General features: G+C 42.0%; 1 protein-coding gene across 1 annotated transcript in view; it reads right to left on the bottom strand.

The window, feature by feature from the left end:
* The window catches only part of NHSL1 (NHS like 1), a 181,197-nt gene that overhangs the window by 44,929 nt on the left and 116,124 nt on the right, over nucleotides 1-20,144 (bottom strand). The window contains 1 exon segment of the mRNA XM_036379824.2: nucleotides 9,801-9,953. Within this exon segment, the coding sequence (XP_036235717.1) occupies nucleotides 9,801-9,953 (153 nt within the window).

Consider the following 20,144-nt stretch of genomic DNA (forward strand, 5'->3'; position numbering starts at 1 on the left):
AATCAAAGTATCAATATTTTTGGCTTTAAAAGAAATTACTTTCACCACTGGTAAGTAACGGCATATAATTTTAATTTACTTGCTAGAGACTTTGAATTTGTTTTTCCAGTTGAGTTGAGATAACTAAGATCTGGTGGGCTTGTGACAGACACGTGTGGGTGTCGAAGACCAGGATTTCTGAGCCGGCATTGCTGGATCTGAGCAAATCACGTTGGGTTAGATCCAGTCAAGGACTTACTTCCTGCAGTCAGACACGGCATGATCTAAATTTCACGTATGTGCCTCCTAAATTCAGAGTCCAAACAGGTATGTACATACTGCCTGCAGCATATGAATACACAGAAAGGCACTCAGGATAAATCCAGCTAAGGAAGAACTTGAGATGCCATAACTCTCATCATGACCACGCCAGTAATGGCTGGTGCTGGGTCTAGTGCTGCAAGGCCTTCTCATGAGGGGCAAGAGAACCTAACAGGGTTCTATGGATGATGTGCTTTTGCAAGTTAAAAGTATTTTTCATTTAGATACAAATTTAAGTTTTTTACAGATGAGGTGGGCACAGGCTAAATCTCAGCTTCCTAATGGTGTTCTCAGAACACTGAGCAAAAGATTGTCCCCTGTAAAAGCCAGAGTTGTGTTTTGTTTGGGACTGTCATATGGTCTGGTGCTAAGTACCAACACACACTCTGAGCACTGAACCAGGACCTCTTCAAAGGGCATGGCTGCCTCTCTGCTTGTTCACAGCACTGTGGTAAGACATGGATAAAACCAAGGTGACACTTGACTATGCAGTTAACTGGGGAATTTCAGGGAGGTAACTTTCCAAGATAAAGAGCTTGTTGAGAATTATTATGCCTGGAACTATAATTAAAACAGACACCCTAGTTCAAAGGTTTCTTTGGTTAGTAAATCTAACTGAAATTACTACCTTTTCATTCTGTGCCTCTTTATGGTTCCCTCATTTGTAAACTGGGGTTAAGAATGCAGAGTTCTCTGTGTGTAGATGAGACAGGCTATATAAAAGCTCAGCTGTACAAAGGCAATCTCGTTTCTCACAAATATCTCAAGTTAAACATGACTTCAAAAAAAGCAGCTCAACTTAACTCCAATACAGCACCTATTTTTGTCCCTGGATCTAAATATGCAGCAGACAGCTTGCCTCTACCACTTCACATTCCTCCCAAAAATTCACTCAGCTTGGATCATGTCCCATTTTCTTTAACTGTATAAATCCCCATATCATCTGCAGAACTTGACTATCACAGAGACTGCTTCTATATCAAAGCTTTAAAATATGTTGTAAAGCCACAGCAATGATACACTTGTGCAACCACTGAACTGTAACCAATGCTGACTGCAAAGCAAGTTCATGAACTTCAGCTGTGATATATCCAGTGCACCATTTTGTTCAGACTCCTGGTTAAATGGGTCAGGGATTTCAACAGATGGAGTACTGTTGGCACCCAGCTGAAAAAACTCCTGCTCCAACAGCTCAATTAGGTGCTCTGGCTAGTACCAGCCTTTGCCAATCCAGCCAACTTCCTTATTATTCCCATCCCTTGCCCCAGAATGCAGTTTTATACTGATATTTCTAGATCTTTTATCAGTACATACAGAAAAGCCCAAGACAAATCCAGAGACAGTGAACACCGGTACCAACGTATTTCTACCACAAGCACCATTTAAAGTGGCGAGCGGCAAAACAAACAGAAATCACCAGCAAAACTTAGTTGTTTTCTTCAAAGATGACTCACTTGATGAGTAAGAACTTGAAAGGTCCATGAGACTTTTTAAAAGACTATTTGGATATTCTCTCTCATGAATAAGTGGCCATGCCCAGCCACACAGGTAGCTTTTAAGGACAGATGCTGTCCAGAGATACCCAGAAACAAAGATGTCTTGGGCTCCAGTGGGATGAAGGTAATGCTAACACAGGCCTGCTGGACTGTGACAGAGAACAATGTTGCATGATGACTTCAAAGAAGTCTTACTGAAACTGAACAGATGTATTTATGTTAGGTCTATTTCCCCCTCTACACACACAAATGTTGGGAAGCATGTCCTGCCATGTAACTGGAGGCCAGTTGGGCTGGGAATGCCACCCTTCCAAGCAGCTTCAGGGCTCAGCTGTGCAGACACTTAAAGCAACACAAGGATTGGGCATGGAAGTGCAACATTACAGCAAAGCGATCGCACAGATTTATTTTCAAGGGTCTAAATCAGATGCAAGTGTTCAAGAAGGATCCAAATTAAAAGGAACTCTTAAATGTCAAAATAATGTTAATAAGGTCAAGTAAATGCAAACACATTGATCTTTCCCTTCTTTCTTGGAGCTTTTAAAAAACAAATACATTTAATACCAACCTTTAATTCCCCAGGTGATCTGCATGATTTAGCGATAGAGAAAACCTTTCTAATGGCACCAAAATGCAACAGCCAATGCAAATTATATTTGTTAACAAGCTGTCACTAGGGAGTGCTCAAAATAATTATTACTGTTTGTCTCAAGTTAATTTGAATTTCTGCAAGTGCCTTATACGACTGCATTTAGTGGTGACAAGATGTCTTAAGTATAACAGTGTATTTGCTTCCTTTTCTATCTTTGATGCTTGCATTAAAATAACACTCCCTGCTTTTTCTCTAGGGTTTTTATGGATATTTGCTGTTTCTTAGACAACTGAACAAGCTAATGTAAAAATATGAAGGGGTTTTTCACTGCTTTTCCTCCTAGGACATTTTAAATGTAAAGCTATCTCAAATGCTGGCAACAAGCACATAACATCCTAAATCTAGGAGAGTAAAGAGGAAGAAAAGCAAAAAAGCAATCAACTGAAAGTTCAATATTCCTTGTGATGGAAGTTGCTTTACCTAGTACTTAAATAACTGCTACAGAGAGTTAACAGTTTCAATTTATTCTTTTTACTAAAGGCATGGATCTGAAATGGGTTCAATAATCCGTCAGGTACAGCTGCCTAAAGAAACACATTCATCTAGTTTAGGAAAAAAAAACAGTATTATTTTGAAACAAATGTTATCTTCTTTAAGCCCTTTCACTGGAATTGCTTTCACTGCTCATGTGTATCATGCAATCAATCTACATATAACCACTCTTTATGGTTTTATACTCAGCACTGCACTATATAAACTAAACCTAAAAATAGGCCACCTAGATGCTTCCAAGTAGCTCCATTTTGCAGCACAAGACCAGCTTTCACACACATGCAGAACAGCCTCTTGGTCAAATTCTGTTTTGCTTCATTTGAGTATTTCCTTTTTGAAATTCCTTATTAGAAAGGGCAGTTGGAGTATGGAACTTGGCCAAAACCATCAACAGATGTACGGTGAATTAATTCAGTAACAGTAAAAAAAGCAGGATACATGAGCAGAAGATCTGATAGTAACCTGACAATTGAAACCAAAATAATGAAAAAAGGTTGATTTCTGTTTTTTGATTTTATAGCTCCACAGCCTTTCAGGAACATATGGTCTACTCCTAGTCTTTAATGGCCTTTTACTTCATTAAGGTTTCCAGTTGGTAGGGAGTTTACATCTTGACATCTCTCTGAACCTGAACCAGAGCTATTATCAATATGAAGTGGTTTCTCCTTATTTTGCAGCTCTTTAATGAAACATAAGATTATTTTAAGTCCATAATCTTCTCAGGAGGATTACCGACTAGTAGGTCTGACCCTAATATTGCTCATCTGAACAGTGATCTGCCAGATGCACTGAGAAAACAAAGGCTAAATACATACCTGTCTGGAGGGTCTTGAAGAAAGACATAATAGAGGCTTTATGACTAACTACTTAAATCCTGTTTTATTTGACAATGCTAACCAGATGTCTTCTGGAAAACAAATCAAGTGTTTCAATCACTGCTGCTTAAATACATTCCTTGAATTTGGCCAACAAAGCTAAACAGAAGCTAGAGTCAGCCAAATCCAGCTCTTCAGAAGATGAGATAATAAATGAATCATCGCAGGCATTGGAACAACGAGCCCTATATTATGTACGTAGCCTGAATCAACACAATTACCCTGGGGGGAGGGCACAAAGTACAGGCAGTTGTGCAGGAACTTTCAGCAGTTACAGCCTGAAAAGGGGTATGAAAGTCAGCATGTGGACTGTTCCCACTACTTACAGCAACACCTTCCTCAGTACACATCCGACACCTTGTTATCTGCTGGAATGGACAACCAGTCTGGGCAGGGACCAGCAAGTGTGTGACAAGACACTGTCCTCATCTGCAACTTCAACAGTGCAGACAGTGTCCACAACACTCTTCAGGAGCTGGATATCTCCTAACAGCCTGGTATCATTTCAGTCTAGCTGTGTCTGACCTTTAATACAGTTATTCCATCCTTGCCCTTTATGCCTGTCATCTCCCACCTCATGAAAAAATGACAACACACAACAGTGGAGATTGCACTTCCCCAATTTTTTTTTTTAATCAAAAGTGCTCTATATTGCTAATTGAAGGGAGACAAGTACCCCTTGGAAATTCCACTATAAATGCTCAGCTCTCATTCTCATCACTGCAAGTGACACATATCCACATTTGAGGGAGAATTTAGAATAGTTCAAAAATAACAGAAACTAAGAGTTCAGGTACATGGTAAGAATTATTTTTTCTCTTCCTTCTCTTCATCATAGATTGCAAGATTATCCAAGGCCAATGCATTCCAGATTAAACTTTAGGCTTTCCTTTTAGGACATTGGACCACCACCTGTAACACACTGTTGATATCACAAACCTGCTCAGAAGGCAAACAGGCACACTTAAAATACACCCCAAGCAGTTAAATAAAGCAACATTTAGAACAGTGCTGCGTCTCCTCCCCATCTTCATGCTTCATGCCTTATTGCTGGAGAGTCTTACACACTTCACAAAGTGAGCATTAGTCTCAATTACTTTTACTGCCAAATATTTGTGTCACTGCTATGTACTGCAGCTGTTCTATCTGTGCTCCCAGCTGAAGAACACTGTACTTCAGAGACTTCCTCAGATACTGGTTCTTCAAACAGGACCATGCAAGGAGCCAGATCAGCCAATGCAGGGATGGGAGCTGTTTTACAGTGCTACCCTACCCACTGAACCTCTCAGCCTTATGGACCAAGAACACCACAGAAAAAACACTGCAGTATGTGGCACTGGGCCCTTCAGCACAACAGCCTGCCTTAAGAAACAATGCCACTCTGAACAACATCAAACTCACAGCTCTGCTACTGCCCAGACCAGACTCTCAGTGCTAGTCCAGACACTCAACAGACATTAGCAACATGAGACTAGCCAAGTCTAGTAGTCCCTCAGCCTTGGAGCAGAGCACACAGCAAGGGAACAGGACTGATTTGAGGATCCTGGCCCCATGCAGAGCCTCAGCTCTTCCTTCCCATCTGTCGTCTTCCATCTCCTGTTTCCATGAATTCCTATGATACAACAGGGACACAAAGCACAGTCACATTAAGACTCCTCAGTGGTTAATACCTTTTTGTTTCTGTCTGAACATCTGTATTTTGGGAGACACCTTTCATGAAGTGCCTGTGAAAACTTTAGGAAGAGGCCAAATAGGCACAGGGTTTCAGGAAAGGCCAGCAAGAGCAGCTTGGCCCTAAGGGTAAGAAAACATGCATCTTGCATGGCACGTGTCACTCCATTTGCTTCAGCAGGCACTCCAAGGTCCTGGCTCCTTCCCCAAAGAAAATGAGGGCTTGCTTTATCCAATGCAAACAAAACACTAAGAAGAAATACTGTATCTATCACCACAACCCAAGAACTGCATCATTTTCTAAACATTTAAATCAAACTGCAATGGTACCGTGACTGCAAAGTGCAGCTGAAGTTATTCTTCCTCCCTAGCCATCATAGTAAGCCACAGAAACCTTTCATTTAAAATGAAGTAACACAGCCTGGGTTTAATATATCAAGCCATTGGTTTTAGTCAATAAGAACTTTAAATTTCAATATAGGTTACATATACATTATATGTCTCAAGATAGATAGACTAGCCTCACAAACTTTCCAGGCACTTCATTTTCTAATTCAGGTTACTGGACAATACTGCATTTTAAAACTTCAGAGGGCAGCAGAGCACCTGCATGCCTAAAATAGCTTTACCTCAGTTATGAACACATTTGAATTAAAGATCTCACCACTTATACTTGAAAGTAGCTTCACAAAGGAAAAGCACAGTATTTCCCCTTAATTTCAAAAGGATAAAAGACTAGTTCATAGGTTAAAACCGCAAATATCTCCCTATGCAACATCTACTATCACATACAGCATCCATTTCTATAGTATTGATAAACAGGGGACATACCAATATATAATATACAAAGTAAAATAATCAGCTGCACAAAAATTAATTAAGAAGATCTTTTCCTCCTACAAAAACAACACTGCTTCCTGAAAAAGTATGCAGAGATCAGCACATAGTGTACTTAATTTTCTCAAGACACGTTAAATACTATTTATTTTAATATCTCTAACTTTTTATCCTTAAACCAATTTAAGTAGCAATATTAGCTTCAGCTTCTTAAGTGGTACTTAGAAGTTTATGCTAAATAACAACTTCTTATTGATTTCACTAGATTTTTTTTTATTAGACCCACACTGTAAAGAATTTGCTGTTAAAATCATACCAGAACAGTTCGCCCTTGCATTGTCTTAAAAGCCAGCCAGGATTCCATCTGGTTACTCTTAGATGGAAATACTTGATAGAAATACTTTGCTTGAATTATTTTGAAAGATTTTATACATTTGATACTTTGACAGGTGATTTAAATGTGCTCTACATGTGAATTACTATTTGTTACCTAAGTTTTAGGTAACAAATAGTAATTCACATGTAGAGCACATTTAAATCTTTTATTCACATGTAGAGCAAATTCACATGTAGAGCACATTTAAATACTTCCTTTTCCATTTACAGGGGAGCCACGTGTGTAGAAACAAATAAATAGTCTTCAATGAAGCTTCTATAGCTGCTATCTACCAACAACATCAGCTCTCATAATGTGAACAAGAACAGGACTGGAAAACTTTCAAATCTGTCTTTTGATGGTCTGAACAATAGCTGCTAGCTTAGTTCTCATGACTTCGTTATCAGGTTCAAGGGGACCACCAGAGGTTCGTTCTTCCTTCCCAACCTCCTCTTAAAGATAGGATTAAATATACACAAATGACTTTTGAGCAGTGCTTGTCTGACCTATTCTTAAAAATTTTAAATTATTTCATAACCCTCAAAATTTATGGGGGAAGGGGGGTGTATTAAATATCTTTGCCCTCATATTCTCCCCTGAGGTACATGCCTACTGCTTCATTTCTGACTTAGCATAAAGCAAAAACTGTATTTCCTTTAGTTCTACTTCTTTCCAGTTTCCCTTTGCTGTCACTGTTTTTTGGAGACAAAAGTGATTCATCCCACTTTCTGCACAGAATACAGTGCCTTTTGTGATCCAGTGTCATTCTTTCCCCACCACCCATACAGCATGTCAGGTCACATACAGCTGTCCTACTGCTTCAGGTTTACCTCAGCCAAAGAATCTGAAACACCAAAAGGATAGCAAAATGCAAGCTTTATCATAAGGCTAAGACATGCAGAACTGAAGTCCCCATGCTAGCCCAATGGTGCTGCTCATAACACTACTTCAAGTTCTTCTGCCTTACAGTCACATAATTCCTTTCTACCTATTAAAGAAGCTTTAGAAAACTTTGTTTTTTCTAAAGAAACAGGTGGAAAATCAGTTCAGCAGTTCTCAAAATTATGTCACAATTCTGACAGTGCTTTTACACTGAATGAAACTCTGCTCTGGATACAGAACTTTTAACTCAAATCTCCAAGGCACCAGTGCCTTCCTGATTTCACACTGCTGGTTAAAGCAACAGCACAGTAAAACTGATAGAACTTTACTCAGTGCCTCTCTTAATACTACTCTTGCTGTAGCTTCTCAGGACAGTTCCAGGCAACAGCAAGGAGTTATTTTAATACTGCATTAGGGGAAAAAAAACCAAAACATGGCTCAAGGAAAGAGCTTGAGGTTAAACAAATAAGTAAATAAATAAATAACAGAGCCGCATTCACTAAGTCAGCAGTTTGACGTCTGGTGAAGGTATCATCAGTTTCTCCTCTCAGTTACTACCCTGAAAGCATGAAACTGAAACTCACTTCATTAACAAGCAGTCTTACATCAGGTACACAAGCCAGGCTATTTAACACAAATGGCTAACTAGCAAATTGTAGTAGTAATCAATAGCTTCTTTTTTATAATGAACTGCATCTCCAGAGAAAAATCCCACCAGACCAAAACAACTCCAGGTGTGTAAGAAGGGGAAGCAGCATAATAATAATAAACCTGGTTTCAGACAAATATATTAGATATAAATGTGTTTAAACAGAACATGAAACTGCAGTAGTTACATTTCTGATAAAACTCAAGAAAATCAGTGCATTTTAGCCTGTGCAAGTTTTTGGGGTTTTTTTAACAGTCCAAAACAGAGAACAGGAAAAAATATTGGAATGAGTGGTTAAAGTTCACAAAAAAGCTAAAAACCATCACTATTCTTTTTAATCTAAAGCAGGCAAATATTTTTATTTTGTAAAGGACTGATAAATATTTTCATTTTGCAAAGGACTGGTAAGCGTGCCTGCAAGAGAACAATAAATGTTTCAAGGCTAAGGAACTGCACAAATGTATTAAACCAGTAATAAGTACAGAGGGCACACAGGCTATCTGCTGAGCCATGCAGGAGACAATAAAACTGGCTGTCAAGACTTCCCTATTAAATGATAACAAAAAGCACCTAGTAAGAGACAGTGAAAATCAATTAACTGGGGAAATGGCAAGAGAACTCAAATATGGCTGTCAAACACTTCTCTATTCAGACATACAAAATCAAGCTTTCTTCAAGTCTAAAAAGCAGAAATGTCAGGTTAATCAAATAAAAAAATACAATATTCTTTTAAATCAGGTTAACTTTGCAAGGTATCAAGTACCTGCAGTTCCTGTTGAAACAAAAAGGGACTTGAACAAGTTGGCTCTTTGCAGGGTAACCCCCTTTGTTAAACAGCCAGTGTAAAGAAAAATCTAGGTTAACCGTTTCCAGAACATGAACATTATACTGTTATTTTAAACTTTATGTCTGGCCCAGGGACAGACATTCTGCAGGCCTCCTTGCTGGCTGCATGTCTTTGTTCTCATGGCTGCACTGACACAACACAATGCCTCACACAACACACAGGACTGCACAGGTACAGCCCCAGCAAAGGTACTATGGGTAAAAACTGGGCCTTAAAAACATGCTGAACACTTCTGCAAGCAAGCACTTTTATTACTGGAGGAGTCCTTGTGAGTGCCCTGTTCCCCATTTCCCTCTTCTGCCCTCAGCACCTTTTCCAGCTTCTCAGAAGCAGCCACAACCCTGGAAATGACCCTGTGCAACAACAAAAGAAATCATCAAATGAAACACCTCTGATATATTTTTTCTTCACAAATGGACTAATTCAGGACTTAGTGAAATTGAAGGTATCATTTTGGAAACACTCCAAAGACTAAACAGATAGGCCAAGAGACACTTTCCTGTTTTAGAGTGCTCTGTCAGATAACACATTTACTCATGGTCTTCATAGCAAAGTAATTTTCCCCTGTCCCTTCATTTGAGCAGGAAAACCCCACTAACGTTCTACATGTGATACAGAGAAGCAAATAAACTTCTTGCAAAGCCTGCAATTTGGATATGTTTGCAAAGACTGGCAAAAGTACTGTTGTTTTAGGACGTGTCCGTGTCAGTAGCAGTGTCTTACCTCTCAGCACTGACTTGAGGTTCAGCTTGGCTTGTCTGTGCAGGTCCTCCACACAAGGTGGTCTTGAGGAGGGTAGGAATACATTTTCCTGCTGGTGCCACGGAGCAGTGTAATGCACAGTCCATCTACTCTCTTCATCTAGGTTGGAAACAGCTGCAGAGAGACACAATAATAAGAAAATGAGATGTTATTGCAGATAGCTCTATCACAAAATCCTACATGTAAGTTTGCCCCATGTCATCTAAAAATGAAAGAACCATTGTTTGCCACCACAGAGCCATCAAAACACTCCTTAGAACCTCACTTCCATGACAGTTAAAAAACCCTCCCTTAAATTGCTAGTCTAAAATTAGTTCTGTAGGAAACACCTTTTGCTCTTCCCATTTTTATACTTGCTGTTTTATTCACTCTAAACTTGAAACTCTGTTTTCCCCCCCTCTAGCTCCCACTCTTCAAAAAGGAATCAGTTTTCCACTCCCTGATCATGGCAGGTGCTGTGCAGTGCAGAATAGCTTGGCTCAAAGGTGCCCCTGGGAATATGACAGCCTTCATGAAAGATGACAACAGGTTCATTTTTATTGGGAAACAACCTTGTCTGACCTCCTGCTTCCTCACACTAGAAACAAGATTCCAATGAAGCAAATAAATTAGCTATGTTCCTTTGTCATGAGTGGAAAGCACATATAAACAAAAGCAACTCCGTGGACAAATACTGCTCAGAGCACAACAGCACTGAAGAGGGCTATCTCTGGCTACCTCTTTGCACTCAATACAAACGTCAAAATAAAACACAGACCTTGTTCAAGCTCAGAAAATCTAGCAATAAAACAGCCAAAGCACACACTGCCAAGATTTGTTTATCATTTATGCTCCCCAAGAGACAGCCACTGCGTTTTGTTTCAAGTTTATCATCAATAAAAACTTAAACAGTTGAATAGCCTTATCCCTCTACCTTGCTGTAAACAGAAAAAGGGCAGGTGGGGGTCATATTTTATGATCCCCCAGGCACCCTTTGGCCTGCAGTCAGCATGCTGCACATCCTTGCTTTTTAGCTCTCCAAAGCAGAAAAAGCCACTACAGATGTGCTGCCTTCCAAGCACCTGCCCTGCTGCCACAGCTCCATTGCCCCCAGCCTTGCTGTCAGCTCTGCATCTCCCCTATGCCCCCTTTGTTGCTGCACTGCCTGGGGCATCACTTTGTGGTTTGTCTGATGCCCTTGCGGTAGCAGAGGTGGCATGTAAAACTGAGAAGCAAAAAGGATGCAACACTCTTCTGTCATCTGAAAGATTACGCTTTCCTTAACACTACTGTCATCTGCTGGGATCATTTCAGATGGAAACAACTGGGATTCATAAGGAAAATAAGCTCTGCCTCTCGCTTCAAAACAGCTACAGCCTCATGCTCAATGCCTGTTCTTTCTTAAAAGGACTTGAGGTGAAGGGGAGGTTCTTAACTGCTTCCCCTCTTAGTTTCAGACCTCGAAATGTCTGAAAATGGGTATCCTCATGTCTGTGTCTCGGTCCTGCATTCCACCCCCTTCTCCCAAGACATACTGGTTTCAACAAGGCAAATACACATTCAGCCTGTGCCCACTCTCCCCGCTCTTGCTCACCAGCGGTCAAACCTAAACTACAAAAAAATGGAGAAGTCATCACCTACCTGGTTAGAGCATCAATCACCCCCATCTAACAGAAAATGTGACACCTAAAGTCAGTGAAAGACGCCCACGCCATTCCCTGGCTGAACCGGCGGGTGGGGAGTGGGTAAGGCTGGAGGAGGAAGAGGAGGAGGGAAACACCTGCCGCCAATCCCACTGTCTGGCTGCAGCCCTGCTGCAGCAAAATTAAGGTTTACTGCTCGTCAGATCGATAATGGTCATCAAAACTAGTCAAGAGAAGTGGTGTGCACATTTGCCAACCTCTCTCTCTAGTGTGATTTGTCTGTCCTTCATGACTTAAAGGAAGATCAACATGATTTTAAAAGCCACCCTGAAACCAGAACATCTTTAAAAACAAAACCTGGCTCAGAACAAACTTTACATAGATACCTCAGTGATACAAGCCGATAGCTGCATAAGCAGAGACAGATGTCTGACAAACCATCAGGACACCAGCACACACCGGCACACCCTGCCTTGTCACCGAACTGCCCATTTCACACCGAGAACTTTGGCTCCTTCAGTATCACCGTGACAAAGTACTTCCAAAGCCACTGTGTCCCAAAGCAGAGGTCCTAAAGACCCTCACAAGCCTGCCTCCATACACTCCACAACGATAAACGATTAAAAGAGTGAGAAAAGCTTAAAAGGAGGCTGCAGGAAGGAGAAGTGAAGCCGACGGGACCTGCGCTTTCCTTCAGAACTGGGCTGCCTCCTGAAAGCACAGCGAACACACAGAACTATACTTACTCTTTCTCTTGAAAAGTTTCATGAGAGATTTAAGTTTTGTGTTGATGAAAACCACCATTTTCAAGGTGCTGAACTGCGATCCTGAAGTTGAAATCCCATAGAAAGGAGGAGTTGCAGAAAGGTGATTGCCAGACTTGAACCTGTTCAAACTCTGCACACCGAATTTCTCTTCTCCACGTTTCTCCCCTCTGCCTTTTCTTTTTCTGAAATCACTTTAAATATGTCCAGATCTTTCTGACAGACGAAATAATTTACAATTCTTTGGCCTGAGTTTCTCCTCCTCGAATGTGCGCTGGAAACAGCCACTTCCAACAGGAGAAAAGCACCCAGCTGTTATTCTCCTTTGCGCAGGACGAAGAAGGTTTTCTTGCTGTCCACAGCAGTTACTCCGCTCTTGTTACCCTCCTTTCCTGCGCTCTCCAAGTTCGGCTGCTCCAGAAAGTCCCGAGCCGGCAGGTGCCTGCTCTCCCTCCCATGTCTCCAGCCGGCTGTGCCGGCGGAGCAGCCGGAGCTCCCGGCACCTTCCCTGCCCCCGCCCCCTCCCGCCGCACCTCCCCGGCGGCCCCGGCCTCCTTCCAGTTGCAAATGAGTGTTGCATTTTCGTGCTAATCAGGATGCTCCGCTTTCCCACCGCTCCCATCCTCCCCCGTCTCCCCCCACCACCCCTTTTTTTATTTTCACCCTCTTGCTCCCACTTTATTAAGGATCCCGAGCTGCGCCTAAGCTGGCTGCAACACGCAGTCTCGGCTCTGCACTGCCTCCCATTCCAGTCTCACTGCTCCCCCCGTAGCCACTGCCATTGCCCGAGACATCAGCACACTAATTTTACATATTGAATTTTATTCAGTTGCACTCCTAATTTATTCTTATTAGCGTCATCTCAGACCAGATACATGGAAAACAAAATCGAGTTATTTCTGGCTAATAGAGATTCTGTTATTCATCAAACGAAACTTGTGCACGGAGATGAAACAGCCCAGGTTTTTGAGATGCGCATTTTATCCTCATGTCTTAAAAAAATGCATCTGTACAGAGGTCCACAGCCATCCTTCCTAGGAATGAACTGCAATTTTGCAAAAGTTAAAGAGAAAATTCTGAGCACCAAATGAATGTGCTCAGCAGGGCATGCCCTTCGCACAATGTTCAGGCTCAAGAAGCAAGCCCTCCCTCACAAAGCAAGCTTAGGAAACCCCCTCGAGTTAACAATGAAAGGGGTTTTTTTTCCTTAGGAAAAAGAGAAATGCCAGCAGCGGGGGGCTCAGGCTGACCCCAAAGCTGCAGCAGGCTCCAGCCTCTGGAGCACAGCATGTAAAAAGCAGATGCTCCACAGGAACTTCTAAGTTTCACCAAACAGTTGAGACCCAGCGAAAAACAGACTGTAAATGAAATCTGTTCATCACTGTCTGAACACAGTACTATCAACATTTTATCGGGATTTTCCAAATCCAGAGATTTTGCAATTGCAACATGGGCTTGCCATGAGAACTACCATGAGCAGTAGGTCTCTCCAACAGCTGCTGCTCCAAAGAGGCATTTTGACTGGCTCAGCTCTGCCAAAGGGACAGAAGACCATGGTGCCATGGCAGCAATGGCAGGGAAGGCATCTCTGCTTTTTACATTGATTTTCATCAAGTACTGTACACAAAAAATGACTCTGGTATTGAACTCTGATAACAAGGTAACTATTTAGTGCTGGTTTGGAATTAAATATACAGTAATACCCCTCTCAGACATTTGCCATCCACAAACCATAAAATGCATGCTTGCTGGACACACACTGAAAGTGAGTTTAGAGTGATTCCATTTCTAAGTCCAGCTACATTGCCTCCGAAGGCAAACCAAGGAGATGGTGACTCCTTTTCCAGCGTGGTGTTGATCTTTTTTAGGAGGAAGGAAGTGCCTCTTCCTACACGTGCCACTTCCTTAGCATGTAGGAAGCGGAGCACACGGAAAGGAGAGAGTTTCAAGCATAACATGATGGAGTCTGGGCGGCTGAAGTGAGACAGTCTCTTCCAAAAGTCTTTATGGAACCTCAGAGGAGCCTTGCAAGCCCTCGGAAGCAAGACTTTGTTATCTTTTCATGGTCAAGCCACTGTGAATCATCAACATGATCCTGGGTACTTTGGGCGACTTGGAATCCCTTTCATTTCACCCCCGGCTGCAATGTGTGCCAAGTGCAGTGAGTTTTTTATTACTGGATCCTCAACCCACCCTGGAGCATTTCTCCTGCCTTAGAACAAGCACTTGATCACTGTCCTCTACCCCGATCTCAGCACGGAGGCAGACATTCAAACCCAGCAACTAACAATACCTTAATTGATGTCTGCCTTTCATCCCCCTCCCCACCGACCTTGCTTCCACCTACCCTCAGGTCATGCTGTTAAAGAGGTCAGACATCAAAAATGGCAATCATGAGGGACTACCCCAAAGGAAACACCCTCTGGCTACTCCTATCTGCACCTCTGAGACTCTGCACTAGTCCAACAACAAACAAAACCTCTTCTCCACCTGAGATAAACCCACTGACTTCCATAAAATTCATCACATTGTCTCAACCCAGCGTTTTGTAAAGGCTTTTCATTTCTCAAGAAACTCTCACCTAATAGCAATTCTCTGAGAACTCAAAGCATGAAATGCATGCGCTCCTCTGCACTTAGCCTCCCTACACTGAAAAGAGAAGGAAAAGACGGGGCAGTTTGAGAAAATTTATATCGTAGCCAGTACGCAAACAAATAAAGGACTTCAGCCTCAAACACTGCCAATCCAGCAAACTCACAAAAATCCCCACCAAACAACAAGAACAAAAAACCCCACCTAAAATTAACCTGACAGAATAAAATTTAAAAGCTTGTTAAAGCTAGATAAACCCAGCATGAATAGTAGGTGTGCACACTGCGGTATCAGTTCTTTACATGCAAATGACTCAGAGACAAGTGGCAGACTGGGGAGACCTTGCTCTGTGACACACTTGCTACTCCACCTTGGACAAGTTAATATTAACCCACCGCCTGAGTTACCACATCCTTAGAAGCACGGATCATGCTTGCTGCCACATAAGGATCACAGAAATACAGATCAATCAGAAGGATCACAAGGAATACAGAAAACATGGAGAAGATGTTCAGTAAATGTTAATTTTCACTTCACACTGGATGGGACTGGTCACAGTTTGGCTCAGAAGAATCCTCCTAAAAAGTCAGGGACTAGAGCAAAGAAACTGAGAGGCACAAGTTTCAGTGTCAAACAACATCCTCAAAATCACAACTGTGCAATGAACTCATTAGCAAAACGCTTTTTTTAGTCCACCTATAATAGTTTTTAATCCCTGAGTGGTTAAACTGATTCTAATTTTCTAGTAGAGGCCACATACATGCAGAAAAGAAGTAAAGAAGAGTGGCTGCTTGCATGCGGCATGCCTGAAACGCTGCTGTAGCCATTCCTTCACTCCCCTCCCTGGCCTATCCCCTCTTTAGAGGGGCTTTCCAGCTGACCTGCTCCATGACAGCCATCTGGGACAGCCACCCCTCCACATTCACAGCAGCATAAAACATCGGTGCCAGTGAAACAATCTGGAAATATTCAGCTTCCACAGAAATATTTCCAGCCAGCCCCTGGGGGAGAGGGGCTCTTGTGTCTAGCCCCCATTCACAACCCAGTGCCCTGAGCCTTAGCACCAGCGCACAAAATCCACTGAAAAAGCTGAAGCTTTACAAAAAGGCAAATGTTGAAAAGTGACATTCTTGGGTTGTTCGTAACCACAGTCAGAGCAGCTGCCGGGCAGCAGCCCCAGAGGCAGCTGTCCACAGGGACACCGGAATCACTGAGAATCAGCGTTCTCTTCCTAATCACTAGCCCATGCATATATGTGCAGTACAAAATTTAGGAAGCATTTAAGTTTAAAAAAAAAAAAACAAACAAACAAAACCAAATAAAACATAAGAGTAGCTAAAGCAATGCTTTCCATCTCCCTCCCACAAATGAAAACAAATTTTACCACTTTATTTTCATGAAGGGGAGGTAAGCCCAACACATGATATATCAAGTTGATTAACGGAATGATGCATCAAACTACTAAAATGTACCATCATCTCAAAACCTAAACTTCAAGTTGCAGGCCTTAGCAACTTTATCTGGACAATGGAAAAATCCTCCATTAAACAACTCCGTAGCATTTATGACATTTTAAGAGGAAAGAAATAGTAAAACTATCCAACTGAGCTGGGTACTGACTGCATTGTGAGAGCTTTTCCAGTGAGTCTCTGTTCAATGCTCAAAAGGGAAAGTGGAAACACTGGGAAGCAGATGTACTCAAAACAATTAAATCGATGCCTTTGCTTTTACAGACACGTCACTCGGTCGCTGTAAATAAGTTTCCACTGTGCCATCCTACAGCAGCTTGCAGGGAAGAAGCTGTTGAAGGGCAGTTGTTTCCAGCAGGTCTGCAGGAATGTGTCTGTGTAGGACATGCTCGGGATTGCTCCCTGCCGCCCCCAGCCACCCACTCTGAGCAGCTGTGGTGTCCAGAGGGGTGCAGCTATGGAAGTGACCCCCAGGCACCCCCTCCCCAGGCTGCACAGAGAACCCAGGCATCTGCAGGGCAAGCCTGAAACTGAGGAGGGCTATTAAACTCCTTCCTGCGGGTCACAAGGCTCCTGCCTGCCTCAGACCAAGACCACCCAGCTTTGAAATGTGCACTTTTACTTCTAAGTGAGACTTCTGTCATGAAGAAACAGCAGAAAGGCCAAATGCCCTAGGTATTTTCAAAACTCACACCCAAGCTTTGTGCTTGTTCTGGCCACCTTCACCCATGCTGTTAACCATTTGCTGGTGCCTAAATGGACTCCTTGCAGAGCACAGGAGTCAGTAATTTATGGTCAGAACAGGTTTCTCCCTCCCTGAGATGCCATCCCGGCTGGCCCTCTCCCGGCATCTTTCAGGAGAACAAAAGTGCTCCCTCCACAAAGGCCGTCCCAGGCGGCACCGCATTCAGCTGCCCTCCAGTCTCGGCTCCCCTCACTCACAATGGCCCCTTTCAAGGCAACCTCAGCCCTGGGGAAGCGCGATATTGCCCGGCTACCGAGATATTACAATCCATTAAACCTGCGATCAGGAGGAAGAGGAGGAGAAGAATGCACAGGGGACAGGAACAAAGAAGAAAAATTATTTTATCCTAAAGCCACCAAAACAGCACACCAAGAAGGACCCGTGCCACAGTGCAGGGGCAGGGGAGCCAGGGCTGAGCCTGGGCCTGTGCAGGCTATTAGGGGGCAGATATTGCTGGAAAAGAGGGTACCCGGCTGTGCCCTCCTTTATCCAAGATCATAAAGGATTATGCCTGCAGGCTCTGGGAAAGGGGCTGCCCGGCGGGGGCAGAGGGAAGGGGGAGCAAGATGAGAAGGAGAAGCAACACAACCTAAGCCAGAGAGGACAGAAAAGCAGCAGACTGATTGATCTGATGATCCTATTTAGGTCACAGCACAATAAAGCTAATTCATTCCTTTAACAATTCAAAACATCTTTCCACAGGATACTCTATCATGCAAACACATCGGCAGAGAGAAAAGGCAGCATTTGGGCAGGGCTGCCGGCAGACAAAGCAGCAGTTTCTTTTGGTTAGAGCATCTCCCCACACAGTAATGGCACTCAAGAGAACAGAAAACGCTTTGTGAATGTGCAATTTTGTTTTGTTTTAAATTGCAGGGCACAAACCTTTTTCCTATGGCCATTTCTGAAGCCCAGTTAAGGCAAATTGATGAGAACTTTTCTCATTCCCTAGGGAATAATACCCTTTTAGGATGTCACCAGGAAATATTCTCAATTTAAATGCCAAATCCACCTGAATGCTCCTGTGCTATGGCTTATCCTAAAGAACTGATCAAAACTGGCTGAGGCAAGTAAATTAGTCTACAAAATCTTGACTCTTACTTGCCCTAATAATGCACAACAGTGAAAACAATTCTCTTCTGATTTAGTGATGGAAAAAATACCAGGCAGAGAAGCTTGCAAGTCTTCTCATTCGAATCATCCTATAGGACAAGGAGCAAAACCAACAAAACCAGACAGCAAAAATTCCATTTCTGAACTTCTGTCCCAAACAATCTCCCAGTAATTCCATCTTTGGCAGCTGTGTTCTTGGGCATCCACACTAATATCCAACAGACATCTCCAACTAATCTCAGTCTGCATTCTCCTTATGGGTTTTCTGAAGGGGACATACTCCCCACTCATTCCACTTATTTAAAGGTCACTAGAAAGAATTTTTGTAGCCTGTCTTGGCCTCCCTGCCCAACACTGCTCTTCGGTATGCTTTTATTTATATATGGATTATTCCTTTAGTATAAAGGGTTACAAATTCTTCCCTTTTTTTGGCTTTCTGCTGACTCTCAATAAATTCTGGGTGGGTCTCATTTAAGCTTGGAGGCACACTCTCTTAAAATTAGGCATGTACATTCTCTAGTTTCCTAAGAACTATTACAACCTATAAATGAAAAAAGTTAAGCTCCTTGGAAAATACCAACCTGCATGGAATCATACAACTGCTCATGCTAAAATCAAGCATCAAGCACCCATTTACTGCCTTCCACAGCAACTTGAAAAAAAGTTTTGTTCATTAGAAACTTTCAAAAATTTTACCTGAAAAATGTTATCTGCACAACACAATACTAAAATGATGAGTAAAAGTAAAGGCTCACAAATAATAAATGGACATTTGCTATTGCTCCTAAAGCCCTAAGATTTCTGACGAAATCTAAAAACCCAGGTTCCAATTAAAGACACAATCTGCCCTGAAATAAAAGTCTCCAAACTAAAGTAAGGCATGGAGTTCCTGTAACAGTGAGCTAATAGTAATTACTGCTGGATTCAGCAATGTGTAAGGAAACAACTGCACCAAAATCTGTGCAGCACAGAATCTCCAGAGATTGTCTTTGGCTGACCATGGGCATATGGACCTCAGATGTGATCAAACACCAAAAGATTTCGAAAATTATTTTTAAGGTTGTATTTGTGTGGTCAGCATCTTCTTATCAGAAATCCTCAATAAAACCAAATGAAAGGACTTATGTTTTAAGCAGTTGAACTTTCAAAATTTCTAAGGTGAATACCAACATAAGCTTTTATTAGCACTTGTTTGATTAAAAATTTCAGAGCTCTCTTATTAATCATACACAATCTAGAGGCCCAAACCCCATTACATGCCATGGTGGATCAGCACTAATTACCGAATAATAATTGTGTTTCTTTGAGTAGCTAGCAAAATGCATCTAACAGTTTAAGTGATGCTAAAGTGATAAAGGTGCCTTGCCACCAAGCATCTTCAGGAAGCACTAATGAGCACATTGTCTATTGTGTATTTTAGTATTGTGGCAATGGTTTCTATAAATAAGTGTGTGTGGGCAACAGGCAAACAACAGGAATCACAATGTTCCTCATCAAAATGTATTCCACAAAATATTTAAAAATGCAGATTCTCTCCCCTCCCATTTTCTGTCTTCAATTTCTGCCTCCATTTCCTGCCAGACAGAAAAGAATAGATCCCTTGCTTTTCCTTCAGGATCCCCACTGCAGATACCTACATTTTTTCTTGCCAAACAGAAAAGCTGTAACACAGCAAGGGGTTTAAACATACACTACTTAAAATTAAAGATATCATTCTTAAATGCAAAAATGTCTCTTTTGGTATCTTTGGTTTCCCCACTAAGCATGAAACATAAACTGCAGTAAAGTTTGCATTTTGTCAGAAGAGCTGAAGTAGAAGTTGAAGAAATGTAAATATAAAACTTGAGACAGCTGAGGCTAGTTTTAAAATTATTTCTCTGAGTATGTTCACTATTTGTATCTGCAAACCTCTGAAAGTGGGCAGCTATAGCACCATCACTGCCTCTTCAGCTCTGAACAAACCTCAGGCTCTGTAACCTGACAGCAGTTCTTCATAGCAA

The sequence above is a fragment of the Molothrus ater genome, chromosome 3, assembly GCF_012460135.2.
Source record: "Molothrus ater isolate BHLD 08-10-18 breed brown headed cowbird chromosome 3, BPBGC_Mater_1.1, whole genome shotgun sequence".
In the NCBI taxonomy this organism is placed as follows: Eukaryota; Metazoa; Chordata; class Aves; order Passeriformes; family Icteridae; genus Molothrus; species Molothrus ater.